At 35.1% G+C, this 18,868-nt stretch overlaps 1 protein-coding gene across 3 annotated transcripts in view; it reads left to right on the top strand.

The window, feature by feature from the left end:
- TFEC (transcription factor EC) overlaps nucleotides 1–18,868 on the top strand; it is a 160,870-nt gene that overhangs the window by 112,018 nt on the left and 29,984 nt on the right. For 2 of the 3 annotated variants that reach the window (XM_008063384.1, XM_008063383.1), the window contains exons 2-3: nucleotides 308–559; nucleotides 10,676–10,762. In XM_008063384.1, the coding sequence (XP_008061575.1) occupies nucleotides 380–559; nucleotides 10,676–10,762 (267 nt within the window). In that variant the 5' untranslated portion in view covers nucleotides 308–379. Of the gene's footprint in view, nucleotides 1–307; nucleotides 560–10,675; nucleotides 10,763–18,374; nucleotides 18,496–18,868 lie in introns of those variants that run through there. The other variant, XM_008063385.1, reaches the window with a different exon arrangement.

Below are 18,868 nucleotides of genomic sequence, written 5' to 3'. Positions count from 1 at the left end.
TCCTTCTGCTATATTTAGCCCCTCCTTTTTTTAGAGTCTTAAAGAATTTCTGCTTATCTAGTTGTTCCTAATGTTTAGGGCTATTAATTTTAAAAACTGGCTAACAATTAAAATACTTTGGAATTTTAAAAATTATTTCTTAAAAACCACAATCCACTGAAATTGTATATAATTTGGTACAGAAGCATAGGCAATAGATTTGAGAGAAATTTGATGTTATACTGTGTTTGTTATCAAAATTTAATTGTTTGAAATGAAAACTCTGATTTAACAGATGATACTTCATTCGCTGACTTTTATTTTGTAGGTCCCAGCACATCTGGAAACTCCTGCAAGGCCTCAACGACAGAAAGCCCAGAGACAGCAAGTAAACCCTTTCATGACCCTTGACCACCAGATCATCAACCAGACTCTTAAACAGTCACAACCCACCGTGCCAAGCAGTGCACTTCTGGTACAGCATGGACACACAACACTGGATAGTGATGCTGGCCTCACAGAAAATCCACTCACCAAATTACTAACTCTTGGGAGAGAAGGTGACAATGTGGAATGGCATGTATGTCTAATGGTTGGTTATAAAAGTAGATCATCAGTTTTGAAAAAAACTTTTAAAAATAAATTGAAGTAAACATTTTTACAGTAAACATGACAATTGCAAATTTATTTAACAAAAGTGTGTGTGCTTAATTAATCTGTAATCATGAACTATATACATATTATTATGCAAATAAATTATAAGAAGTAAATTTTAATACTCATTTCTATTAAGAAGTTACTCGAAGTAGACACTAACAATAATATGTGCTTAGAAGTCTTAATTCTAATTGTAAAGACTTCCTGATAACTTTAGTTGAAATATTTATTATAACCTGGCACAGTGGCTCATCCTGTAATCCCAACACTTTGGGAGCCTGAGGCAAGAGGATTGCCTGAGCCCATGGCTTCAAGACCAGCCTGGGCAACACGGTGAGACCTCGTCTCTACAATAAATCAAAAAATTAGATTATCATGGTGGCACCTGTAGTACCAGCTACTTGGAAGGCTGAAGTGGAAGGGTCACCTGAACCCAGCAAGTCAAGGCTGCGGTGACCGTGAGAGTGCCATTGGACTCCAGCCTGGATGACAGAGTGAGACTCTGACTCAAAAAAAAAAAAAAAAAATCATAATTATGTTATCTTATATGTACATTAAGTAAAACAGAAGTTACTTAAATAGCAGCAAATTTGTGCTGTAGAAATGTTTATTAGAATATCAGGGTGGAATAAGGAAAAAAGAAAAAAAGGAGTAAAACTGATAATTTTATAACACTTAATATTTCATGAAATTATATCTGGATTTTAAAAATCTCTTGATGTTGTGCTCATTCATTTCCATTTTCAACAAATGCTTGCTTATCATGTATGAAATAAGAATTGAGAGGTGATGAGAATGCACTCTAAATAAGGGTTTAGTTTCATTGAGTTTATATTTACTGTGACTTGCTTGCAATGAACCTTCTGAAAATACTGAAGAATGGATAGAACTGGGATAAAAGACTTTCTTTAATATCTCAATATAGAAAAACTACATGAACAATTGAGCTTTCCTTTCCTTCTTATTTATTTATTTATTTTTCATTTGACTTGTTAGATAGAGTCATGATCCAATGATCTTCCGGGTTTAATCTCCCAATCCACATTCTTGGTGATTATTGCTGATTTCGGGTTGATACTTTTTCGTTAATAAGTCTATAACCCCTAGGCACAAAAGAATCCTATTATTTGAATTCCTAATGGTAGAAAAAAATGTTTTAAAAACAGATTTTATGTCAATCTGGAAAACAGAAAAGAATACAGTTGTGAAAGATTGTTAATGAAACATAAAACACAAAGTGGAACTTGTTGAAATCTAAAATGAATGTAAATCTCTTCATGTATATTTATTTAAACTTTTTAATAGTGGATGTCTAAAAAAGCCTTCCAAATAAATGTAGAACTAGGTTCTCTATTCATTACAAAAATATAAAAGTATATGTAGAATGGAAATCATCTGCACAGTAAATATTAGGACTACATACAATACAATTTATCTTACAACCACCTCTTCCCAAAGTTCATTTCTTTTTGTGGGAGATTGATTTCTAAAGGAAAAAAACAAATCCCGCAGAATATGCATATGCCAATCAACTCTAAGTAAAACCTAGAATACAATTTTATTACATGCTTTATGAAATATATTTTCTAAAAGTTGAGAATGGATAAGCAACATATATCAGAATTTTTCTTAGTATATTTTTTATTCCTTAGGCACACATCTTACCATTTCTTTTATACTAAATTTGCATGTATAAAGAAAAGTTGCACGTTCTTAGTGATTCCTTTGGTGGTCTCAATCTAAGAGTCCCATGACTGAGAGAGGTTAACAGTCTCAAGAGGTATAGTGGCCTAGGGTCAAAGTGAACAATGGCTGCAGACAATAAATTTCTATTTTTTTTAACCATTGTACTTTAAAGTACATATACAAAAGTCTCTTCCAACCATCATTAATGTCCATTTAGTCATAGTTTTATTTGATCTGTAATAATTTTAATCTGTGTGCCATCTCTTTGAATTTGAGTCATCGTGTATACATTTGCACATACTGCCATCATTCACAGACTTGCTGTCTTTAATAGCTAGAATGTATCCTGTGCTGTTGCAATTTCCTAGTATTTTTGTTCAGTCCTTCTTGTCTATGTTTCAAAGTGGGAAGTCTGTGGTCTTTGGACACATTATAGTGTAGAACCACCGCCTATTAGCTGTGTACTCTGTCTATAACTTCTCTCACCCACATTTCTAAACCTTGAAGAGTTGATTTCATGATTGCATAAAGTTTCTAGCACAGGGACAGAGTGGGAGCTCAGGAGGTGGTGGATGTTGCCATCCTCTGGTATTTATTACTCCGAAGCCTTGTCCACCTATGACATCAGGGAGCATTTTGTCAAATCAGAAAAAAAAAACCCAAAAACCAAAAAAACAAATAAACCTAAAAAAACATTAACAAAACTTAGAAATCATAGATGCCACACAATAAGTTTGTGGGAACATTTTTTAGATTCAGGGTTTGATGATTAGAATTAAGAATAACTTGAAGATGAAATATCTCTGAGACAAATATACATAAAATAAAAATAAGTATTTTATAATATGGGTCTTTCCAAGATAAAATTTAAATTTATACACATAGCATGTAGGACCCTTCTGCACTTCACCCTTGCAATTGACCCAGACTTATCATTTAGCATCCACGTGGAGCTCTGTGTTGCAGTCCTATCAGTTCACTAATAGTTCTTGTGGTGGCTGAATTCTCCTCCCTATATTCTTTCTTTACCATCTGCTAATTCAATCTCCAACTTTTGTTTGGATAATTATTTCAGAATTTATTTTAGTTTACTTCTTTAAGGTGCTTTCTTTGGTAACTCTCTGTCTGGGCTTGATGTCTATCTTCTGAGTTTTCAAAGCAACACCTATATCACATAAATAACCATTACCCCTATATTGCATTTTCACAGAACATGCTACATTTTAATTGCTCATTTTCTTGTTTTTTATTTTCTATTCTGTTACTTCCTTGATGAAGATACCATACCTTATTTATATTTTTATTTCTAGCTTTTAAGATAATTTTCTGGCAAAAAAAAATTAGTGCATACTTTCAGCAAGTTTAAAAGTCAATGAATAATAAGTATCATTCTGTTCAATAATATTTAGTTAATTCCTCTTATTGGTGCAGTGATACTTTAAGCAACACGGAGGACACACTAACAATTAGAAAATTTTATCTAAGCTCAAAGATCTTGCTATCTAGTATGTAAAATAGAGCATTAGCACAATGTGAGAAGAAACATAAAATAAGTGAAATCAAAATACTCTAGAAAACCAGAAAGAAGAGAAATTTTTTCAATTTGAAGTCTCAGTGTATTCCAGACGAGGCAATAGTTGAGCTAGGCATTGAGCATGCACATCAATAACAAAGATGTCTTTTTAGAGTAGAAAATGTTATAAGATAGGCACAGAGTAGATAAGCATGAGTGTGTTTAAAGGTGATACAGTTTGATGCAAACAAGGGATTAAAGTTGGAAAAGATAATTGGAGTGGGGCTGAAGGCCTTATATACAGACTTGAGAATTTAGACTATGGTCCCAAGACAACAGGGGACTGTATCAGTTAGGTCTGCATTAGGAACATGCAAAAGAAACTCAACTCCAGTGATTTAACCAAAAGAAAATTTATTTTTCTCCCATAATATTTTTCTCTCATAATAATCTCATATTGTAGATTATTAACAACATAGAATATTAACAGCAAAAATAAAAATGAGTGTTCATTTATTCCTTATTTTTTTGTTAGGGTTTTAAAAAAATATTTTATCTGGATTAATTTATTTAATTCTTGAAAAACACAATAGCTCATTACTATTATCTCTATTTTTAAAATGGGACAACTTATACAAAAGTAAACCAAAGTAAACCAGAGATACATAGTCTAAGGCTGGTGTAGTTCTCTGTGATGTCAACATAAATCAAGACTCTTCCTCTGGTTTTGTCTGCACCATGTAGCTTGTATCCAAATGGACACCTCATGATCACAAGATGGCTGCTCCACCTCTCCTCTTGTCCTCAAACCAGATGGAAAGAAGAGAGAGAAACAAAGAGGAAACCTATATGAGGAGAAAAAAAAAAAAACTTTTGCAGAAATACATAATAGACTTATTTAGGCACATGACTTAGTCAAAACTGTGTCACATGGCCATGTTTAGATGATATAAAGCCGAGAAAAGTGTATTTTTTTCTCTAAGCATATTTTCCACCAAAAAAAAATTTAATGCTCGTTAGCAACTAAGTAGCAGAAAATGGGAATTTACTATGCAGCTCTCAGTGGGTCTACTAAAGGAATAAGAATAGTTTCTGAGTATAAAGTATCATAATCAAGGCAATGCTTCAGAGCCATTGAAATGGAATAGTTTTAAGGCTAAGAAGGTTCATGTTAGGTGAACAGATGAGAGAATATTACAATGAAATTTAGTTATAACCTAAATTAGGACTATTAGTGGTAGACAGAATAAACAAAATAAACAGAGGGAGTAATGTTGATGGTTCTCAGTGCCATTTTGTATATGTAAAGTGAAGGGAAAAGACGAGTTTGGTTCAATTTTGAGATTTTCGAGACCTCACTGGATGAATAATGTGAGTTAAGACGCCACTGTTAACAGAATTATGGGGGTCAAAAGAGTGTAGAGATTGGCCTAAAAGCCAAGGGGTTTAACTTACGGGATAACCAAGAGGAACTCAGAGGACAATAGAAAGTAAAAGATTGTTTCTCAGAAAAAAAGCTTGGAACTTTAAATAAGATTCCATCTATTTCTTTATTCAGAGGATCTGTTATTGCCACATGCTCAGGGAACCAACTGCACATTATGTATGGTCTGTACCATCTAGGAGCTTCAGGTGAAAGGAAAAGAAAAAAACAACAAGTTAACAGCAACATCAATAAGTAGTTGTAACGATATGTAGAAAGTTCTGTGGTATAGACAGGAACATAGAAGTGTTGTTCTTTTCCAGAAATGCCTCAATGTTAAGACTTAGTCAGAGGAAAATGGCTACTAGGACATTTAGCCATATGGGATAGCATAAGCCAAGAATAGAGATGGGAAACATTATGAAGTGAACAGAAAAGAAGAGGCAGATGGTGGTAAAAGATGACACCAGAGAAGTAAGTAATTGGCAAATCACAAAGAGGTAGGACATCACGTTAAGCAATAACAAGTCACTGCAGGGCTTAAAGTCACCAGAGGCTGGTGAGACAATCAGATTTGACTTCATACCAATCTATCAACTATGTAGAGAAAGAAACTTGGAGGCAGGAGTGGGGACCAGCTGGAATCTATTTCTCTTGTGCAGTGAGACAAAATGAGGCTATCCATTAAAACGTGTTGGAGCTAAGGTATCTGTGAGATCACCAGGTAAAGACGTTAGTGACAGCTGTGCATCCAACTTTGTGTTGAGGAAGAAGAATCTGGACTGCAGGAGACTTGAGAGTTGTCAGCTTGGAGATGGTACTTGAAATCTTGACTGAGAAAGAGATCCCTTGGAGAACCTGAATAATAGTGAGGAGAGTGATAACTAAAGATGGGATTTGGGAGATAATCAATTTTTAAGGGGTGGCCCAAAGAAAGGGCCCATAAAGACAAAGTAAAAAGATAACCATGGGAATGCAATGTTATTGAATCCAAAGAAAAAATTTAAAGACGGAGGGAACGTCCTTCACAATCAAATGCAGCAGATGATTCTAGTAAAATAACCGATAAATATTTGTTGAATTTGTCTAACAGTCAATGAAAATAGCAACAGAACAAATGCCAGTAGGATAGTGGACACAAGTCATTCTACTTTGAATCTGGAGTTAATAGAAGGTGGAGAGATTGGCCGTCTGGGATGTTTGGGATGGTTAGGTAAAAAAATAATAAGGCAAAGGCATAAAATAAAAATAGTTCATATGCTCTGCCACAGTATTTAGACTGGGACTAAAAAGAAAGGTTGCATTTGATTAGATAATGGGTTTTAAAATTTCAGAAATGGAGCAGTTTAGATGATGACAAGACCCAAGGCATGGCCTTGAGAATAAGTAAAAATAAGTCTAAATTGAGATTATTTGCTGAATTATCAGATTTTTAGAGTGATGAGTGAAAATATTCAACTACAAGTGTATATTTTTCTGTAGAGTTCTGACAGTTGTTGCTGTATATAGGAGGTGCATAAGTGTTTATGATCACCTGGTATGATTTTTTTTCCTTTAAATTTGTACTTTGAACAATTGCTACTGTGGTTTTCATTCTGGTCATAGTTATGATACTTTAAAAAAAACTTTGTTTCAGTTTTCTCTATTTTATTTTAAATGTGTATATTATAGGAAAAATATTACAATACCTTTTAAAAATCCAGTTTGAGAGATAGTTGCTTTATCAATATGTTAACCAATTTAACAATAATAAGCATGTCTTATAATATTAGGATTTAGTAGTTATCTTTGTTAATGTGTTTAAGTGACTATATTTTCTGTTTCTTTATTTGCTATCTTTTTGAAAATCTTTCATTGAACAGGTTAAGTTTTTTCTCTTTTTTTCCTTTTTGTTACTCTTAATATTTTACAACACATAGTTATATTTTTCTATATCAATATTTTTGTTTAGCAAAAGCTGTCATACCCTTAAGTAAAAATCTACCTTAGTTTGGTCTCATATTCTTCTTGTTCTCATCTATCTTTCTGTGTTGATATTTATAGAGTTTAAACATTAATATCTATTTATGTATAGAATTTATGTGTGTGTATATATACATAAAATCTATACATATCAATAGACATGTATAAATATTGTATGTATATATACATATTTCTTGTTATTTAGTTCATGGAAAATTTGCTCATTTTTATATTTTGTGTTAATTTCATTTATCTTATGACTGGGGTACTTCATTAAAGACTGTTTTTAAAAAGTCTTTTGCCTTAAAGGCTCTGATTTACTATGCCTAAGAAAAATTTAATTTCACCCATATACGTAAAATGAATACCTTGCTGGCTATAAATGTCTGGGTTCAAATTTCTTTACCTTTACTATTTCAAATATTATGCCATTGTCTTCTTGTACTAAGTGTTGTTGAATAGTTTAATTCTTGTCTTTTTATAAACTTTTGTTTTTAAATCTCTGAAATCTCATAAGTGTTTTCCTTTGTCCTTGAATCTTGGATTTTCCACACTTATTTCTCCATTTTCATTACTGTCAAGCAATTTGCTCTTTCTTTGTATTTTATTGCCTTAATTTATTATTTTGAGAGTGCTTATTTTGCTGGTTTGTAATTCTTATTTTGTCTGATCTGTTAATTGCCTCACTGGATATAAAGTGAAGTGTCTTTAAAAAAAAAAAAAGCAATTGGATTCCAAGATTTTTAGTTATATAGATTCCTGAATACTGTGAAACAAGGTTTTAATGTCAATGAAGATAATGGAAAAACCAAAGTTTCCTATAAATCGGGGAAAAGATGTTAGCCAGATGACAGAAATGAGGGCTAATGGTGTTAAAGCAAAAGCAGAACCTCCAGAGGAAGATGAACTTTTTTTTACATATAACAAAGAAATTTTATTTCTGGAATAGGGGAAACCTAAGCATGTGTTTGATCAAAGGGGAAAAATGAAAGATGTAAAAGAGTGGTTCATTTATGGTGTAAGTAAGCTTCTAGACAGAAAAGGAATGAATGGATTATGTGTGATTTTACCTGAAACCACTAAAAGTACTCAAACAAAAAGCGTTCCTCATAAGTGCAGAAATTTCTGTTGGATATCCCAGTCCTTGAAGATTCTGCAATGTCAGTTCCTTGCCTATTTTAAAAATTGTTTTAATTTTTTAAGATGTGGGGTACAATTCAGGATTAGGTATACAAGTGGTCATTGTACAGGTAAAGTCTGGGCCTTCCTTTGGTGCCCACTTTACCTAGTTTGAGATCAGTTACCCTTACTGATGTTATGTCCTTCCCCTCCCTCCACTGGCAGTGTCCGCTACTGCTAATCCCTTTCTTGCAGTATAACAGTAAATGTTCAGGATCTGCTTATGAGTGAGACCATAAATCACTCTACAAAAAAGATACCTGCACACACATGTTTATTGCAGCACTAATTCACAATAGCAAAAACACGGAACCAACTGTACTGCTCATTGCAACTGAACTGGATAAAAAAAATGTGGTACATATACAAGATGGAATATTATGCAACCACAAAGAAGGACAAAAGTATGTACTTGCAACAACTTGTATGGATTAAGAGTCTATCATACTCAGTGACCTATCCTTGCCTATTTTTGACTTCATTCAAACCCCTCTTTACTCTTGGGCACTCTGCTCTATTCCCATGTGTTTAGCTTGGTCGTAACAGGTCTTTATATTCTGTGTTTCCTTTCCAAGGTTCACCCTTCCCCATGTTATTCTTGTCTGTTCAAATATCGGTAAGTCCTTCTCTGATCCACTTTCTAAAATAACATCCATTCTCATCAAACTCTGTCACCTATCTGCTTTAATTTCTTCAGTTCTCTGGTTATTATTAAGCTGTTTATTGTTTATTTCCTTAAGATTTTGAGCTTTATGAAGACAAGAACTTTATGCTGGTGGCTATGGTAGCTCTAGTTGTTTCCAGAAGGCCTCACAATAACCATCGCTTAAGTAACATTTGCCAAATTATGTATGAATAGTGTTATAATTTTTTGACGTATTTTAATAAAAGACTGCACAAATTGATTATCATGAGTTCTCAGAAGTCTTGCTTAGAAGATTGCTTCAATGGAATTATGAAATATTTTTACGCGTCTACCAGAGTGTACTCTTAGTTGTATCTGCACATGTCATAAGAAATTCATAGTACTATGGCTATATAAGCTAAGCATTCTCAATATCTTTTAGTTTATATCACATTTAAAAAATTTCACTAAAGGGAAGATGATGGAAGAAAAGAGAGGTAGGGCTAGAGGAGAGAGAGAGAGAGAAAGGGGGGGAGAGAGAGAGAGAGAGAGAGAGAGAGAGAGAGAGAGAACGAGCGGCTAGGATATCAGTCCTTCCTTTGTCACTCATCATCGGGGACAAGCTATTGAATTTTTTTCTCACTTTCCTCATCTGTGTAATGGAAATAATAACAGTATTCATTTCTTTTTTTTTTTTTTTGAGTTGGAGTCTCACTCAGTCGCCCAGACTGGAATGCAGTGGCCACTCCCAGCCACCGCAGCCTCCCTGGACTCCAGCGATCCTTCCGCCTCAACCTTCCAAGTAGCTGGAATTACAGGCACGCGCTACCATGCCCGGCTAATTTTTTTAAAAAAATTATTGTAGGGATGAGGGTTCACCAAGTTGCCCAGGCAGGTCTCGAACCCCGGCGCTCAGGCAATTCACTCACCTCGGCCTCCCAAAGCGTGGGATTACAGGCTGAGCCACCAAGCCCGGCCAACAGTATTCATTTCATAGGGTTGTTATCAGGATTAAATGAATGATGTAACTATGCAAAGCACTTAGAACAGTGTCTGGTATATCTTATGCACTACATAGGTGATTTGTATTGTTACTATTTAAGATGCCCATGCTGATTGTTGTTATTGCTAGTGTTATTATCTATCATTATTATTATTGGTCACTAGAGAAGGTAGGATAGTATGTTTCCAGGTATTTTATGTCCAAGTGAACTTGATAGCCAAAATTTAACCATGAATATTTGGATATCCTCCTGTAAGATGAAATCAAAACATTTTAAAAGAAAAATAAAGTTTGAAGGATGTCATCTCTGTACATATTAAGTATAGGGCTTTGTCTGACTTGAGGTACTTCATGATAACCACTATATTTACGTAGATACTTATTTCCAAGGGACTAGCTCAGTGTGCTTTGCCGAGTTGTCACCTGTCAGCCTATGGAAGGAAATGCATGAAAAAGCAACAAATCAAAAAGTGTCAGAATTACCTCATTTTCAGTTCTAAAATATTCTAGGTTTTGATATACATACAACCTCAATTTAAACTCTCTAAAAAACAGTTAAAGATTGCTAAAATTTTTCTGTCTGATTTCAGACTAAAGCACAACTTTTATCATTATGCACAATATTCTAAATGTATTATATTTTGTTAGATGGAGGACGTTATTGAGGATGTAATCAGTATGGAATCAAGTTTTAAAGAGAAAGGAACAGACTCTCCTCTGCTAATGCAAAGAACAGTAAGTGTTTCCAGACCCGAAGAGGTAATTGAAACAGAAATAAAGAGCCTCTGAAGCTAAAAATAAACTGATTAGCAAATGGTGTTTTCTTCTGTGCTTTTGAAACAGACAAAAGATTGATATTAGAAAATATTTGTTGATGCATTAAAAAAGAACTATATAATGTTAGTGAGGAAGATTAAATAGGGTTTGTACTAATATCTTTTTCTATCTCTGTGTTTATCTAATTTCTATATACGTGCATCTAATTATGCATCTAATCAGCTATAGTATTTTCTGTAAGGAATTTAACCTTTAGATTTTCTATTTGAAACACCGAATATACTCAAATACCTACATACGGTCATAATTAAATTCTTACTATTTTACCAAGACCAGCAGCTATCAGATTCAGAGGTTCCATACCTTTGTAGAAAAAAAGAAAAACACTACAGCAGGAAAAATATAAATTTACTTCTAAGCCAATATCCAGAGGGTAAAGTTAAATTGAGAAAAGATAGAAAAGGCTTCACCCTACTTTAAAGCATGTAGATAGACTTCTATGTTGAAATCAGTACAAATTCCTGGAATGATACTCAATGAAAGGAAGATATCTTATCTCCTATTTAATTGCTGTTGCTTTCTGATTCTTCATTTCTTAATGACAAAAATGGTATCTGTACAGAGTGTGTATAAGCTCTTTTGACACATTTTGAAGGATTATTGTTTATATGTTTATGGTTTATGACTTTTTAGAAAATAAGAGAGAAAGGAATCTGGAAGATTGTAACTGAATTGTTACTTTAAACATTTCATTTAAAGAAAGCAAATCCTGACTATGTTGAGTATAGTGGACTGTTCATCAATAAGTCAATAGGCTGGGCTATGTTATGACTGATGTTTTAAATTTAGTGTCTTAAAAATATTGGTGATAGCCGGGCTCGGTGGCTCAACCTGTAATCCCGCGCCTTTGGGAGGCTGAGGTGAGTGGACTGCCTGAGCCCGCAGGTTCGAGACCCGCCTGGGCAGCGAGACCTCATCTCTACTAAATCAAAAATCAGCCGGGCGTGGTAGCGCGCGCCTGTAATTCCGACTACTTGGAAGGCTGAGGTGGAAGGATCGCCAGAGCCCAGCAGGTTGAGGCTGTGGTGGCCGGGAGCGGCCACTGCACTCCAGTCTGGCGACAGAGTGAGACTCCAACTCAAAAAAAAAAAAAAAATTGACAATAGTATCCTTTTTTTTACTTTATTCATTCTTAAATAGACGATCTAATGAGAAAAGTATTTCTCTCTTCCTTTTCTCTGGCATGCAGGACTGTCACATAATGCAAATCACTAACACTAATAATACCTAAGAAATATTAGATGAAGTTTAAAAGGCTGGTTTTTCTTGCATGCTTTTTTTCTTTCTTTTTTTTTTTTTTAGGATGCAGTTGACAACTTTCTACCTTTTCTCTTTTCAGATTTTAAGTAGTACGGTGACATAAGAGCTCACTAATTCTTTAGATAAATGTGTTATTAATGCTAACTTTCCCCTAATTTTGCAGCATAAAGATGCTATTTTTTTAACTAATATTCAACTTCTGAGTTTGAGGAAATGATATTAACTTCCTGCAATATTTCTATTCTTTTTAAAAAAATTTTTTATTTTAAAGATGTGAGGTACACAATTCAGGATTAAGTATGCAAGTGGAATCTTCTCTTCTTATATATGGTACTTATTTCATTGAAGTCATATACTAAAACATTCTCTTTTATCTAATTTTCCGTTTGTTTTCTAGAGGCTGTGTAGAATGGCTTACTCGGTTGAAATTGATGGTAATGACTATTTGGAATATCCTTTCGATATACAGAAGGCACTTTAAAAAAGATAGATACCATTGGCCTGCCTGTATTTATATATGGAAATATCTGCTGATGACCAATCAACAGTGATTGATAATTCTTGATCCACATATAAAATCAAGTACTTCAATTAACCAAATACTTATTGAATACTTATTATATGCAAACCTTTATACTCATATAATGTGAGACTCCAAGTTGAGTGAGACGCAATTCACATGTTAAGAGACTACAATATAGTGAAGCACAGAGGGAGAGAATGTGGATTTTGTGTCACAGCTGGTTCTAATCTAGACATTGTGCAAATCACATAATCGGCCTTTGCTTTGATATCTATTTCTGCATTATGGGGATAATTAAAAATATTGATCTTTGAGGCTATTTTTAACTGATGTCTTAGTAGACTACATGTGTACGTTTTAGATGCTAGTCAGAAAATTGCTCTGCAGTCCAAATGTAGGAGAAACCATGCTAAAGTGAGAATTTTTGGAAATGCTTTAGGAAGAGATGATGTTTGAAATATAGTTATGAAGCACTGTATAGTTCAGATTTTAAGAGAGAGACATGAAGGCAGAAAAGTAGCGAGTTAAGGGAACAACATAAGGCAAGAAGTGAGAAAAAAGAATGTATAAGAATAGCTGGTAGAATAGAGGTAGGAAACTGAAGGATTTTTATAGTTTATGTAGATAAAAGTAAAGACTTGTTAGCTTCAGAAAAATGCTTTGAGTAAGTATATTAGCCAGTGAACTTTTGGTTGCAGGTGGTAGAACCCGACTCAGATGGGGCCTAAGCATGAAAGGAATTTATTGGTTCGTGCCATCTAAAAATCCCTAAGTAATATTGTATGTGGGCATCTCTTTGTAAATTTACCTCTGTTTTCTTCTGTGCTGGCTTTATTCTCAGCCATTAAACAGACACTGTCATAGCCTATTTCCAGCCATGCATACACTTTTTTTTTCTTGGTAACCTAGTTTTTTTCAGCCATTCACTCCTTCATAAGAAAGAGGAAGTTTCTGATTAACTTAAACCGATTCTGGTGGCCCAATTTCTCTTGCCAGAAATTGTTTTAGAGTGGGCTTGTGCTGCAATTCTGGCATATTGAGCAGGTTATTGAGACCTGCTAGAAAGTTTTTTTCCGTCTATAGAGCAGTTTCAAGAAAAGAAAGGTTTTCTCCATTATATTATACGACAATAGGATTTAAAGAGCTGCTATAGCCATTTTATTGCTAAAAGGCAGATAAACTGATGAAAAACAAAAGAAACCAAGGAAAGAAAAAAAGAGTAAAGAAATAGGCAAAGAAATGCTACTTATATGTCCCCAGAGAATTATTTTGCCTATGAATTTCTCATTATGTCTGGTTATTTTTTTCCCTTTATTTTATAAGCTGTAAATCCAGATTTTCTGATTCTCATAAACAAGTATAACTCATGGGTATATCCAGTCAGAACAGGAAACCTAAGGAAATCTTTTTCTCCTGAGCTCCAGTTAAAGTCTTGGGATACTTCTTCCCTGCTTCCTACCCCTCACCTCTTGGGATACCACTCATAAGGGCAACTTCTGTCACATATTTATCTGTAAGCCAGTTTCTCTGGTCTTGGGCCCGCCCTAGAACTGTGGATGGAGCAGCCTTCCCATCCTCAACAACAAATTACCTAGACTAAGAGTGAGAACCAGAAAAATGGGAGTTATTACCAAAATAAATGTGAACAGATTCTAGTTAGGCCAAATCAACAGATGTCCATTATAGTAAGCTTTTAACATGAGGATATTTATTTATTATTATTATTTGTTCACCTGCTATATGACTGAAACTTTTAAAGTATTTGTGTATGTTTTTCTCTAGAAAAGTCGTGCTATAATTTTTGTTAGCAGGAAACTTGGAAGCTGCTGAGGGGAAGCCTAGACTACTTATGGTGGTTCCTCAAATGTATCAGGTGGAATAAATAGTTTGAGGTGTTTACAGATCAGTTTAGTCCAGGTATTTTGACCCAGCAATGAATGTTGGATGATTAGTAACTACACTTAGTCAAGTGAATTGGGTTCAGGAACCAGAGACAAATTTGTCATGCTTCCGGTAGCTTAACCTCTATCTTCTTAACATCAATGGTATTTTGCTTCTCCCCATTTCAACCACCTGATCGCATGGTCATGTACTAGTTCTTGTTATTACCAAATTCCCTATCCCTGAAACATTTTTCTTCCACACTTTTGACCATTACATCCTATTTTTTCAGTTCACTTATTCTCATGTTCCTCATCTTTCACCTGTTTAAGCTTGATGAGACCCCAAATCAGTTGACTAGATTACTGTTTTCAATAGCTATTACTTCCTACTCACGACACTTAAAACATTCTTTCCTTAATCTGTCTAGAGTCCTTAGTCTAGCACGATAATAAATTCTCTTGCCAACACTCTTAATAGGTTCTCATTTGCCTTCATTTTACTTTCCCTGCCAGACCCCTGCCCTGGTTAAATGCATCTGGTATCTTATGCCACATCTTAACCAGAGCAAATGAATGAATGGGTAGGATTTCTCCACATTGTTCACAGTATTTACCTCAAATATATCACTAAAATTTCACAGGCATGTTTATCATTGGCAGACAGTACTTCAACTATTTCCTGGCAAAATTCTTATTAACTGAGAAAACTATTTAATACCCTATTTTCTTTCCTTAAATTCTCAAGATTCCTGGATCCATTCTCCACTTTTCAAAGTATTCTCCTTCCATAACAGTTCAGAGAGAAAATACATGCAATTAGATTACAACTTACTTGTTAGCTTTGCATCCCTAGTTCTACTAAACCATCTGCATCTATTTTCATTTTCTGCTATTCCTTGTATATAATAAAGTAATTGTCTGAGCTCATAATCTAAATCCAGCTCTAGCACTTGTGTTGGGGATTCCACATGATCTTACCTTTTCCCAAGGACTTTCCTTCTCTAAATAGCTCCTTGATCATCAGTATATGGTGATCTGTCGGATTATAAATACCAGCATTATACTATCCTTTAATAACACTTACTAAAAATCAGACCAAATCAAATGGCTCCCTTTGAGCACATTACTTCTCTGGCTACCATGCTATTTATTGACTCCCCTACACAAAAAACTCACTGCTTCCATTTTATCTCTGCTTTCACTTCCTCACCTCTCATTTTTTCCTCCTCAAAAGAGCTTTTGTCCTCACAATTCTAAGAAGGCTCTTAACATCAATCAGTGCAAAAGTCAATAATAAATTCTCCATTCCCGCCTGACTTGGCTTCTCAGTGGCATTTGACATGATTGACTTCCTTCTTGAAGTGCTACCGGGGCTTCTTGGTACCATATTCTCTGATTTTTGTTTGTTTGTTTTGTTTTCACCCAATTTACTGGTTGTTTCTTCTCCCACAGATGTCAAAATGCTGTCTTTGGCCCTCTTCTTTCATATCTCATAGGGATCTCAACCCATCTTCAGCCTAGGTCTCATCCCTATATGGCAGACTTGTATCTTCTACTGTTTACTTGACATTGTTTAAGGTTCTAACAGACATCTTCTACATAACATGACTAGAAAGAAGCACCCTCAATATCTACTTTTGCTTGATGTGAAACAAACAAATTGAAATCATGTTTTTGCTCTTCTCTGTCTTACTCACTCCCACATCTATCAGTATGTCTTTGCAATCCACAGCCAAAATTTTCAGAATCTCACTGCTTTTCCCCATCTTTCCTAGAACACCCTCCATCATCTCCCACTAAGCCACAGGCTCTGCTTTAGTCTCTCTCCCTACACTTTTTGCTTCCTAACAGCTGTTCTTCATAGAGCAGCAATAATAATTTACCCAAAGCAATGATTAGATTCTGTTTCTCTCTGCTCAACAGTTCATTAATTTCCTGAAATACTCAGAATATAATCTGGACACTTTATTATAGTCAGCACTTCCTTTTGACTTAGGGTCTGGATAGAATAGTATTTTCCCGGCTCCTCGAACATGACAAGAATGTTATCATTTTAGAACCATGAACTTCCTTTATTTTGTTTGGAATGTTTTTGTCCCAGATCACTGTATGGTTGCCTCTTTATAATTCATATATTTTGCCAAGTTTACCTTGTCAGAGAGGCCTTCCACAATTATCCTAACTAGACTCTACCTCATGACTCCCTCCAAAATATCTTATGTTATATACCCTCTGACACTTATGAGTGATGAAAAATGATTGTATTTATTATTGTTTATTACTTATTTATTGTATGCTCCTGTGCCTAGAGTGTAAACTCCTTGATGACAGGGATTTTGTCTGTCTCATTCACTGTTGTGTTCCTTGAGATTAGAACATGGCCTGTTTCTTACTTTATTCTGAGTATTCACCACAGCACCTAACACATCATAGGTGCTCAGCAAATGCAGAGTAAATAAGTGACTCTAAAATTCAGATATAGTATTGAAAATAATTGCTCCCATTATAATTCCTATTCAGTAATACTTTTTTTTTTTTTGAGTTGGAGTCAGTCTCACTCTGTCACCCAGACTGGAGTGTAGTGGCATGCTCTCGGCCACCGCAGCCTCGACCTGCTGGGCTCCAGTGATCCTTCCGCCTCAGCCTTCCAAGTAGCTGGAACTACAGCTGTGCGCTACCACGCCTGGCTAGTTTTTTTTTTTTTATTATTTACTGTGGAGACGAGGTCTCGCCAAGTTGCCCTGGTGGGTCTCGAACCTGCAGGCTCAGGCAATCCACTCGCCTCGACCTCCCAAAGTGCTGGGATTACAGGCTGAACCTGGCCAGGAAAACTTTTAATGGATAAAAAGTAACACCAACAAGGATCCAGACAACAATAATAATGGCTACTATGCATTGGTTAGTTACTTCATGACAAAGATTGTGCAAAATACTTTGTGAAAAAAATGTATTTAATCTTCACAACAAATCTAGGCAGTAGAGACTATTATTACCTATCATTTTATACGTGAAGTAACTTGCCCAAGTTCATACAGATAGTGAAAGGCCAAGTAGGCACTTAAATCCAGTCCTGTAAAGAAACCAGTACCACAATCCTACTCACTCTGCTGTGCCCGCCGTCTCCAGACAGTAGCCATTAGCCAAGCTCAGTGGCTCAGCCTTTAATCCCGTGCTTTTGGGAGGTTGAAGTGAGTGGATTGCCTGAGTCCATGGGTTCGGGACCCACCTGGGCAAAAAAAAAAAAAAATAGCCGGGTGTGGTAGCGCGCGCCTGTAATTCCAGCTACTCGGAAGGCTGAGGCGGAAGGATCGCCGGAGCCCAGCAGGTCGAGGCTGCGGTGGCCGGGAGCGGCCACTGCACTGTCTGGGTGACAGAGTGAGACTCCAACTCAAAAAAAAAAGAAAAAGAAAAAGAAAAAGAAAATAGCTATTTCACAGAACTGTAGGATTTGAAGGGACCAGAGACTGATCTGATCCTCTGCCACACTCTAGCCGAATGATTGTTTAGCCTTTGAGTTTAGATCTGTCTATAACTTCCACCCAATGGTCTTCGTTTCTCCCCTTTCTTTAAGAGACGCAGCTGTGGGTAGTAACTCATGTTTTTTCAACGTATGTAGATATTTTTCAATCAGGTGTCTGTAAATGCTGGTGGCATTTGGCAATCTAAGTAAACTGTTATAGTTCAAGACCATTCCAGAGACAAGGAATGTGTAAATATTAACAACCCTCTGTGCTTGGTTGGAACTCAAAAGGCCTGCATAACATCAATGAACACGCTTTTGTCAATCACAATCTAGACCAGATTAGTCTTAAAGTCCAAAGAAGAACCAAAGTTCACCTTAGTTCAGAAGTTTCTGCACAGTTTTCCTGGTTATTATTTGCAAGTTTAAGGAACAGAAAATGATGAAGGAGAAAGAGAAAACCATTGCTATTGTGAAGGTTATAGACACTTCAAAGTTAAAACTGGTGAGCAAGTGCATTTTGGAATTCTTTCAGTGTTTGGAGATGAAACCACCTTAAAAACTGAATTTAAACTTTATAAACTTATAGTCGGTAAAATAAGGTATGTAGAAATTGAGCTTTAAAATGCCTAAAATATGCTCAGATGTGCTGACAAGTTTGTTTACTTACAGGATTGTTTTTTAGTGCTCTGGGTTACAGTAAAAAATTATAATAGTCTGTTTAGTTAAAAATTGCTAAAACTAAAGTAACATTTTATTATGATTTTTTATCAAAAAGGTGAGTTTCATATAATTGTTACAGTGCTTACATAAAATTGATAATTGCTTTTATTAATTTAGTATTAAATAAATCATGTACATATACATTATATAATTCA

The sequence above is a fragment of the Carlito syrichta genome, unplaced genomic scaffold (assembly GCF_000164805.1).
Source record: "Carlito syrichta isolate Samal-C Ts95f unplaced genomic scaffold, Tarsius_syrichta-2.0.1 Scaffold306787, whole genome shotgun sequence".
NCBI lineage: Eukaryota > Metazoa > Chordata > Mammalia > Primates > Tarsiidae > Carlito > Carlito syrichta.
Note: the sequence above shows the minus strand (reverse complement) of the source record. Positions and strands in the feature narration are given on the sequence as shown.